The sequence below is a fragment of the Gossypium arboreum genome, chromosome 8 (assembly GCF_025698485.1).
Source record: "Gossypium arboreum isolate Shixiya-1 chromosome 8, ASM2569848v2, whole genome shotgun sequence".
NCBI lineage: Eukaryota > Viridiplantae > Streptophyta > Magnoliopsida > Malvales > Malvaceae > Gossypium > Gossypium arboreum.
The window spans coordinates 105,822,484-105,833,179 of record NC_069077.1 but is presented as its reverse complement, the minus strand read 5'-3'; the positions used below and the strand labels follow the sequence as shown (position 1 = coordinate 105,833,179).

Sequence of the window (10,696 nt, the reverse complement as noted above, 5' to 3'; positions counted from 1 at the left end):
AACTTTCTCGGTATTCAACCTTGGAAAAGTACTAAATGTTATACCTGAATTTTAAGGTGTTGGATGTTTTTCAATAACCCAACAGGAAAAACTCTTTCATTATGTCCAATCAAAGGACAAAAAGGTGTAAATGATTTAATAGATAAAAATATAAAAAATAAAAATAAATTTTTCTAAAATTTTTTTAAAATTGAATCACTTAATAAGAAACTTTCTAATAATTGAAAAATTAAAAATAATGACTCTATAGCACACGGGTCGAGGGAGGAGATAATAAATAGGGGAAAAGGAAGAAGGGAGAAAGAAAAGGGTGAGTGAAGAGATGGTTGTGCCACGTGGGACGTTACCTGGCGTACAGCCTTGGCATGGCATGGTATCATTCCAAAAAAATTCCATTTCCGTTTGGGCTATGCCTCTCCTCCTCTTCTTCTTCTCCTTCTTCTTTACCTTCAATTTCTCCAATTCTTCTTGAATTTTTAGATTAGCCCATATTCTCGTTCATTCTTCCTTTCATAAATATACAGAAAGCCTCACCCAATCAAGCAGAGAGAGAAAACATTAAATAAATAAGTTTTTTCCCCTACAATCCCCATTTTTCAGGTACTCTTTCTATTTTCTGGCTAAATCTGATTTCGGGTTTTTCTAATTGAATCTGGAAACTGTTAAATTTTGCTGGGGCTTGTTTAAGCTGTTGTTGATGAATTTGGTCGGTGATAGATTTTTTTGTTTGCTCAGTTGGATTATATTTAGTTTTTTCCTTTTGTGTTGAGAATCTGAGAGATTTGATGATTTCTGGCACTCTTTTTGAGTTACCAGGTGGAGAATCAATCTGTTGCTGGTGTTAAAATTAGTGAACTTGGAAATTTGGTTGACAAATTGGTAGAGTTTCGATTATGTTTTACATGGTGTGAGCTTAAAATCGAAAACCTTCCCATGTGTAATAAGGGAATAGTTGATCATCAACAGCAGCATAATAATCAAGCTGTGTATTTGATGGATTCACCTTCATCAACCCCGGTAGCTGCCCTGGCTTCTTCCATCCCTAGTTCCAATGATGAACCCCGCGTCTAAAATTCTTGTGTAGCTTCTTAGGTAGCATTTTGCCTCGACCACAAGATGGGAAATTGAGGTATGTTGGTGGAGAAACGCGAATTGTAAGTCTGCCGAGAGATATTAGTTATGAGGAGTTGATGAATAAGATGAGGGAGCTTTATGATGCAGCGGCGGTTTTGAAATATCAGCAGCCTGATGAGGATCTTGATGCTTTAGTGTCAGTTGTGAATGATGATGATGTGACTAACATGATGGAGGAGTATGAGAAGTTGGGTGCAGGCGATGGGTTCACTAGGCTTAGGATTTTTCTGTTTTCTCATCCTGACCGAGAAGGTTCATCACACTATGTTGATGGGGATGAGAGGGAGACTGAGAGGAGGTATGTGGATGCTTTGAACAGTTTAAATGAGGGTTCTGATTTTAAGAAGTGTGACTCTCCTGTGATGGCTCCAGTTTCCGATGATATTCATTTAGCTGAACAATTCTTTAACGGTGTGAGTGTTGATGGTAGCCTTCATAGCCAGAGGAATGCTGAGATGTTGGTGCCGCCTTATAACTTGCATCATCTTAATATTCCTCAAATGGGATCCGGGCAACTACTGCCCCCAGTTCCTCAGAGGTACAATGAAATGGAAGGTACATGGAGTCCTGCTTACTATTCTCCTAGGCATCATGGGCACCATGATCCCAGAACGCTATCAGAGTTTCCGCCCTCACCCTCTTCATCTCGTTACCGAGTACCGTTTCAAGAATTAGCAGACAAATGCCTGGACAGATTGCCTGAGGAATATGTGAGGCAGCAATTAAGTCATCATCCCCAATATGAGCACCAGCCGCAGTTTTCAGATAATGTAATATGGATGCCAACTGGAGCTATACCTGGTAATAAGCCTGCTGGTTTTCCCAGTAATATACTTCATGGTCATAGTGTTTATGAGGGGAACCACATCTGTGAGCACTGCAGGGCTACTTTCAGCAGAAATCAAACGCCACTTTTGGATCATTCTATCATGGGAAATGGAGTTCCTCAGGTTAATAGTCCATGTGCGGAATGCCCACCAAGCCATGAAGCTTTCATGCTTAATGCAGATGGAAAATTGCAGCATGGGTTTTATTCCAAGGATCACACTGATCCCCGTTCTGCTTATGGTGAAACGCATAGTCATGATAGAGGACGGGCTTTGCAGAACCAATTGAATCCTTGTGTTGAGGAAGCTAGAAGTCACATACCTGGAGCTGGAAGATTGAATGACCACTATGTTCATGATGGTGCTGGCATGAATTTACCTCTTGGGCATGCTAGTTTAGCTGATGGCCATCATCTGCCTTCAAATTATGTTCATCACCAAACTGTATCTGAATTGGGGAACGAAGTGTTTCACGATCAACCTGTGGTTGCTACACCCCACCTTCACATTCCTCCTGAAGAACGTGGAGTCCGCTATGGGAATTATCCTTACCCTTATGGAGGAGATAATGTTTACCAAGCGCCACAGGGACATTTACATGGGCAGTCTGTGTGGAGAAATGTTCAGAACCCAACACAGGGTGCCCCTGCTTATGAAGCATCTGGCTTACCCGAACAGGTAAATGGTGCATGTAACCCAGCATTTTTAAAAGGTGTGGTCGAAGGTAGTTCAATACATTGTGTAACAGATGGTCAAAATCCTTGGGTTGAGTCTTCACAAAAGATTCTGGGTTTTAATGCCACTGGTGTTCCAGACAATGCTTATGCTCATACTCTTAAGATGAACATTAGTCCTCATGATCTGAAAACTCAATGCTCTATCACGATGGAACCAGTTCGATCCCCACAAGACATGCTAAATGTTGCCCTTTCCCCAGAACCTGTTCAGTCTCCAGAACAACCTACAACTTTAATTCATGATAAACATGTTTCCAGTAACAATCCTAGATCACTAGATAATTCTAATGCCTCTTGGGCATTGAGGACTGAGGAGAAAATTGTTTCCATGGAAGATAAAGAAGCAAATAATGCATTGAAGGTGGAAAATTTTGACGTTCCAAGTATTCTGTGCACAGAGCAAAACGAAATTACTGAAAATGAATCTAAAACAGCATTGGTTGATAATAGCATTTCAAGTTGCAAAAAATTTGCTGAAAAGGATGGTGAGCAGGTAAAACCTGGTGAAAATGATCCTAGTGCTGCGGAAAATTCAAAGCTATCTGTAAACCATTTGAGTTTCATACCACAGTTTGTTGCTTCAGTTAAAAAAGCAGCTTTAGAAGAGGTTGAAGAAGTTAAAGTCAAAGTTCAAGAGGGTGCTTCTATGAAGCATGACGGAGTTCAAGGAGAAGTGGCTGAAAATGAATCAGAATCAGTGGTGAGATTCAAGAGAAAAAATTCATATAGAACATCTTGCAATATTATATTTTAATCTTTCTAACATATCCTTGCACCCTAGAATGCCCAGGGTGAGTTGGAACTGGATCCTGATAATGACAACATATCCCCGTCCAAAATTGAGCCAACAAAGGCCGAGGCTGAAGCTATTGCACGAGGCTTACAGGTTCCTGTTTTCTTCTCTTTTTCATCATATTAACTTTAATTTCTTTCTCTATTATTTCTTAAAGATCATTGAACTTTTTATTTTGTTTGCACATATTTTATTGCCATTTTGTTTCTGATGATATTTGCATTTTACCTTCAGACGATAAAGAACGATGATCTAGAGGAGATCCGACAATTAGGCTCTGGAACATATGGGGCAGTTTATCATGGGAAATGGAAAGGTTCTGATGTAGCAATCAAGAGAATTAAAGCCAGCTGCTTTGCAGGGAAGCCTTCTGAAAGAGAACGATTGGTAATAACTGTTAGCACTTTTCCTTTTATGGCTTTGGTTGTGTACCCTTGCAATGCATACACAAGGCTGCTTAATAGTTAAAAGGATTACAAATGCTTCAGCTGATGTGTTTCATAGGTCATGGATGCTTTGGTTTTTAATTATATTCGGCTTTTGACAATGAGCAAAAAAAAAGGTGCTTGTACAATGTGAAGAATGAACTGCTATGCTGTTTCACATGAAAGTGCTTAACAACATTTAAAAAAGAAAAAAAAACATGTTGCGTATGTTTGGTTTTTTTAGTGCCTGCACTTAGCAATGTAATGGTCTATAAAGCTTTGATCTTTAGCAAAAGGAAAAAGCCGGGAAAATTCTTTATAAATGTTGTGATTAAATGGAAGTAATTCAGCTGGTGAATTGAATCTTGGAAATTTCAGTTTCTATTTATGACATCATCAAAAGGTCTCAAGTAATAACTTAGCAGTAATGAACTCTAGAGATCAAATCCTGCCCATTGCCTACCTTTTCTCTTACCTCTTTGGGGATCCTGGTTGAGAGATTTTGTTATTTACTGAAGTAAGAGTTCCTTGTTGCCCATATTTATGATTGTCCCACCATATGTTTCAGGTAGACCAGCTTTTTTGCTATTTGCCTTTTATATCTTTGTATTTTCTCTCACACCTGGGTTTTGTTTTTAATTCCCTTCAATTGTTGGGTCTAGTCAGTCCCTCTGATGGATTTACTTTCAAGAGCTCTAATGATATATAATACTTCTATGCTTCTCATAAGTCAATTGATAGCAATCTCTATTTGTATGCTGCCATAGATTGCAGATTTCTGGAAAGAAGCTTTGATATTGAGTTCATTACATCATCCGAATGTTGTTTCTTTCTATGGCATAGTTCGTGATGGTCCTGATGGATCCTTAGCTACTGTTACTGAATTCATGGTTAATGGATCCTTGAAGCAGTTTTTACAGAAGAAGGACAGGTAACCATGTCGGGTCCCATTTGGTTTCAAAAGTTGTTACTGTGCAGTGCTTTAGACTCCTTTTTTGTGCAATTGCACTGTGATTTGCTGTTTGGATAACGGAGGTATGGTGCAATGGGATTGAAATGTCTTGTGGAGATTGAAATTTCCACTGCCGAGGGAAGGGTGCAGTGACTCACTGCACCTCTCTTGTTACATTTCTATCCCTTTTATATATTTTCTTGAGCCATAACCATTGTATTTTTTATTTCAATTTATCTTTATATTTAAAATTTTAAGATTAAAATGACTTTAATGAATTTAAAAATAATATTTCATTTTACTTGTTTTTCCTTATTAGAAATAATGTTCTTTTGCTAAATGCTTTATAAAATTAATTTTTAAATATTGATGGAAAATATCTTTATCACTTAATTTTTCAGTTTTTCATTTAAATAAAACATGAATAAACACATTAATAACAAAAATAAAAATATTATTTGATATATCACTAAAATTTTAATGAACTTTTAATTAGTTATTGATAAAAATATTATTTAACATAAATATAATTATAATAATTTATTAATTTTATAAATGGTACATAAGCTATTTCTTTTTTATAATTTACAAGGTTTAATCTAACTTTCTTAGAGGTCATGTTCTCTTTGCACTATTCTTCCTGTCATCATTTCGCTTGAATCCAAACACATATCTCAGCTAATGTAATCTTCTAGCCACTTATAGCCCTTAATAGCTATGTGGTTAGGTTGCCTTTTGAGCATCTTCTCTGAAGTTTGTACTAGAATTGTTGTTATCTGCCTTAGCATGTAATTATTTTGTTTCACAGTAGACTAAACAAGCCAGCATGTAATATTTTCCTAAATAATGTGCGACATATGTTATTGAGCAGGACTATTGATCGTCGTAAGAGACTCATCATAGCCATGGATGCTGCATTTGGAATGGAGTATTTGCATGGAAAAAACATTGTACATTTTGATTTGAAATGTGAAAATCTGTTGGTAAATATGAGAGATCCACAGCGTCCAGTGTGCAAGGTATGCTGTCTTATAAATTGCTTCTGGACCTCAAAACTTTAAGTTGGATTTCAATTTATGTGTGTGTCTTTGGGGGAGCAAGATTTTTGTGTTCTTCCACAGTTACTTCTGGATGTTATTGTCAGCTTGCTGTGATTTCTTTAATAGTGGAACCTTGGTAAGAGTTTCTGCGTTTCTGCTAGACATTGTTTCTTGAGCATTGGCTCTTATTACCATTGTCTTCAATTGATTCTTCTGTAAATTTTCTTTCAAGCACATTAGCATTAGTTAGCATTAGTTTTCTTCCGATGGTCAACAGAGTTGGAACTGATGCATTACTTGCATATGCATTTAGATTGGTGATTTGGGCTTGTCAAAGGTCAGACAACATACATTAGTTTCGGGAGGTGTTCGTGGAACTCTACCCTGGATGGCACCTGAGCTTTTGAGTGGTAAAAGTAACATGGTATCTGAAAAGGTAATATTATAGAGACTTTAGCAGATATGAGGATACAGCTATTTTAAACATGTTTCTTTTGCTTTTTAGGGCATTTTTTTGTGCCTCTTTTTTCTTTTTATTTGGCCAGAGACTTATTTTATTTATTCCCATCAATTTATGTTCTTCAGATTGATGTCTACTCTTTCGGCATTGTTATGTGGGAGTTGCTGACTGGTGAAGAACCTTATGCAGATATGCATTGTGCTTCTATAATTGGTAAGTGTCATAAATCGGATTTTATTGTTGTGAGTGTTTTCTACAAGTCTTCCATACATTCTGCTCAGAATCTTTGTTGCTTCAGCTCTTCACTTTACACTTGCAATCTGATACATATATTGGACATGTCCATCAATGTACACTTTTGCTACGAGAAAGAACTGAAGATTCCTTGTTCAATGTGGGTTTTTTGCCTGACACTCATAACCGTGCCAGGCACTCTAGCAGTGATTAATTTTTTTTATAATATTGCTAACTAGGATTTCTCTCTCTCTCTCTCTCTCTCTCTCTTTCTCTCTCTAATTTTGTTTATCAACCTTCATTTGATAGCTGGAGAAGATGAAGTAAAATTAGAAAGTAAGATATTTGGAGAATTCTTAATTTATGTTGGGGAAAATTTTTGACTTTTTTAGCACATTTGTAATCTCTAGCTAAAACATCAGTTCCTTTGAGGATCGGGCACTGCACCACGTATGCCTTGGGTTAAAGTTGTCTTTTCTGGGACAAAATTAGATGATGTAATTGTCTCTTGACTTGGAAGTTGCAAGAGTCGTAATAGAAATGCATGTATTTGTGACTACCAACTAGAATTGGATCTACAACAAGTAGAAAAATGACCTGAATATTTTTATTCTGGGTTGTTTTGTTTCTTTCATACTATCTGAATTTTTGGTACTTAAAAAAGTTATGCATAACATCCAAGTTTTAACAGCCAGTTCTAGCGTTAACGGAGCATGGTTCACACTTCAAATGTTATTGTTATTGACTGTTCATGGAGGAACTATCCCACTGATTAATAAGCAATTACTTTCTGATAGAGAAAAGGGACTTTTGTTCTTTTCTTTTTTTTGTTTTCTTTTGCTTGTAGGTCTGGTTTGATGTAGTTCCTTCATAAAATAATTTAGTATTGACCTATGAATGGATCTTTATCTGTGATTACTTCTGAAATAAGTACTATGTTTGCTATTTGAAATGAAAAAGGAATCAATTGTCATATAGATGAATTATTGACTCAGGACTTCTAGTTTGTAATAAAGTTTAAAAGGATCTTTTCTGATTTAAGTATTTACTATTCTACTAATAGTATGCATGTTTTTGGACTCTACTCTCCGGTTATAGTTTTAGATGTGATCTTGTTAACGGACCATTATTATTTTCTTAACTGCAATCTCCCTTTGTGCGTATATATATATATTCTTTTAATATACAGGGGGAATTGTAAACAACACATTACGTCCAAAAATACCATCATGGTGCGATCCCGAATGGAAGGCATTGATGGAAAAGTGTTGGGCCTCTGATGCTGCAGAGAGGCCTCCATTTTCAGAAATATCTCAGAAGCTGAGGAGCATGGCTGCTGCTATAAACGTAAAATAAAGGCAATCCTGAAGTAGCCCATCATCATATCATACGGTGGAAAACAAAAGTAAGGCATCCAGTTACTGCAGCTTTGGTCATCTACCGGTTAGTCTAATAATACACTACTCTAAGATACGATACATATGCCTTTGGTTCTGCTGTAATGGATCTCTTGTAGTACTGCAACAAGTTGTTTCAAGAGTGCAAATGTAGACACCCGAGGTTGGGTTTGTACTCACCCTCAGGGAGGCTACATGATTGATACAAATAGGATAGGGGAGCCCTGAAAGTTAGAACTGGGATTTGATGCGAGTTTCAACAGGTTTTAATCTTATATAAATCTTTTGCAAAAAAATCGTTTCTCATCATTTTTAACAGGCTTCAACTTGAGCAATCAGGAATTTGCTAGTTTAAACGCAATCATGATGGCAGTACTACAAGTGAATGCATCTCTGTTCTGTTTCTGAATATATGTATGTAAAGCTTATGGTAATTAATAATGCATGGTACTTGCATGCTTAAGATAAATTAGGATCAAATTTTGTTATTATTATATTACTTATTTTCATCATTATTAAAAGGGAGTGTTTATATTTAGATGGTGTAAAAATTGGGTTCTCAGTGCAGCCTTGCACACGAGTTCCTGTTTCTGTAATTAATCTACTATATTTTTGTTCATTAATTTTGATTAACTGAAACATTGTGCTAGATTCTTTTAATAAAGGGAGTGGGTAGGGGACGTTCAAGATTGAATTTGAAACCGTTATCAGCTTAATACTTGCTTTCGTCATTTCATTTATGGTTCAGTCGGTATTATTGTATTGTATCTTAATTCAGTTGTTATTGGTATTATTTTTGGTATAGGAGTATACTAAGAAATTTAATCATTATTTGCATAGAGACGTTATAATGACATATTTATAAAACAAAGTATTTTGCGGACTTTTCAGTCGACATCATTGTACCTGTCCTAAATCAAGACAATAATTGAAATACACTAATTAGAATCATAAAAAATGATGTCTTAATAACTTATTGATAAATTGTTGTATTTTGTTCAGTGGTTCAACACTTTTTTTGGACATTAATTTTCTACTTTTCTGATGTAAATCTATTGGTAAATAGATGTCCTATAACTCTCAAAATCTTCGATTTCATCTTTTTTAATTTTGTAATCTCTAAAAAACTTGTAGGGTACTTTAATTATCTTTATTATATGTTTGTACTTTATAGTGATTGAGGTACTATAAATAGAGGGCATGTACAAGTTTATTGTATCCCATGTGAAAGTTGAATCGTCCTTTCATTTTTTTATTTTCTTCTCTTGTTTATTTTATATTTCTCTTTGTTTTGTTATACGTTATCAATACGATTTTATTCAAAGAGTAATAGGTTTTTATTTTGCATCAAAATTTTGTTGGATTCCAAGTATTAAAATTTAATTGTTTGGATCAAAAATCGTGAGTGCTTGCTTGAGATTTTATTGGGGATGATCACTTGTTCTTTACTATAAACAATGCTAATAGTCTTTATTTCTCATTACTAAAGTCTAATACTCGAAGTCTAATCAATTTTTTTTTCTAATTTTGATTCGATTTTTATTAAGAAATTAAATTTATATAATTTTCTATTTGCATTTCTATGAATTTATCAATCCCTTCTTGAGTTTAATTGTTGGGCTTTCTACATGTGGTATATGTTTTTCTCTGTTATTTCTATAAAATTGATTGGTTTAGTTTTAATTTTGATTAAAATATATGATTGTTTTATATCTAGTTATCTATTGTAAATGTGTATTACTGCAGTGATTTGTTCGAGATTTATATGATGATATTAATTATGATTTTTTTTATTACGTCTTACTAACAATGCATGTAAAAGATTCTTTAAAATTATGGCTTAGTTTTGAAAGAAATTATGACAATGAAAAAAATTATCACTAGATATGCTTCATTCCTTGAAGTGAAAGTAGTATTACATAATCAATCTTAAAAAGGACAAAGTTATAACTATGGTTATGAGCATGATCTTTGATATACTAGTATGGGTACAATAATCACTACAGTTATAGTGATTATAATATTTGTTTTCTCTCGTAAAGTGGAATACAAATTTAAATTAGAGAATAACTAAAGTTTTCCAAATAGCCCTTTAAAGTGAAGAAGTATTTATGTGATACTCAGATTATTTGACACATTTGATCACTTTTGATTGTGGAAATAAATTTGGATATTTGAAATTTTTACATATTACCTAAAAGGAATATTGTACATAATTTTATAGAAATTATATTTCTTTTGTTGAGTTAATGATATTATGGACCTCTCATTGGTTTAGACAATTTCGAAGTAAATATCATAGTGGATACAAAATGAAAGGAATGACAATGAAATTATTAATTGTCTTAATTTATATTGAGGAATGTATTAATTGTCTTAATTTATATTGACATTATAATTTTACTAGTTGTGGAAAAGCATAAGGCTAAAAAAACAATGCTAATAAACATTATAATAAATATGAATGTATCATGTATATGCCTATAGCATATCTAAAACATTAACTTTTGCAAAGTTTTATAGAAAAAGATACTCTATAATGCATGATAATAAAATTTGAATTGAAATTATGCTATAAAAGGTAGTTGTTAGAAATTTTTATTTTAAACTTCCATAGCTACAACTTTAATATCTTATTATGACTTTATAATATTTTGTATTTTATTATGTTATGGTATATAAAAATGATCTAACCGC

At 34.2% G+C, this 10,696-nt stretch overlaps 1 protein-coding gene across 1 annotated transcript; it reads left to right on the top strand.

Moving 5' to 3' along the window:
- Positions 1-210: 210 nt before the first annotated feature.
- LOC108486147 (uncharacterized) lies at positions 211-8,693 on the top strand. The gene is given in 10 exon segments (XM_017789999.2): positions 211-600; positions 817-1,057; positions 1,060-3,398; positions 3,480-3,584; positions 3,726-3,878; positions 4,684-4,847; positions 5,740-5,887; positions 6,222-6,344; positions 6,494-6,581; positions 7,792-8,693. Coding segments are annotated over 9 exon segments (3,411 nt in total). The 5' UTR covers positions 211-600; positions 817-933; the 3' UTR covers positions 7,959-8,693.
- Positions 8,694-10,696: the final 2,003 nt, after the last annotated feature.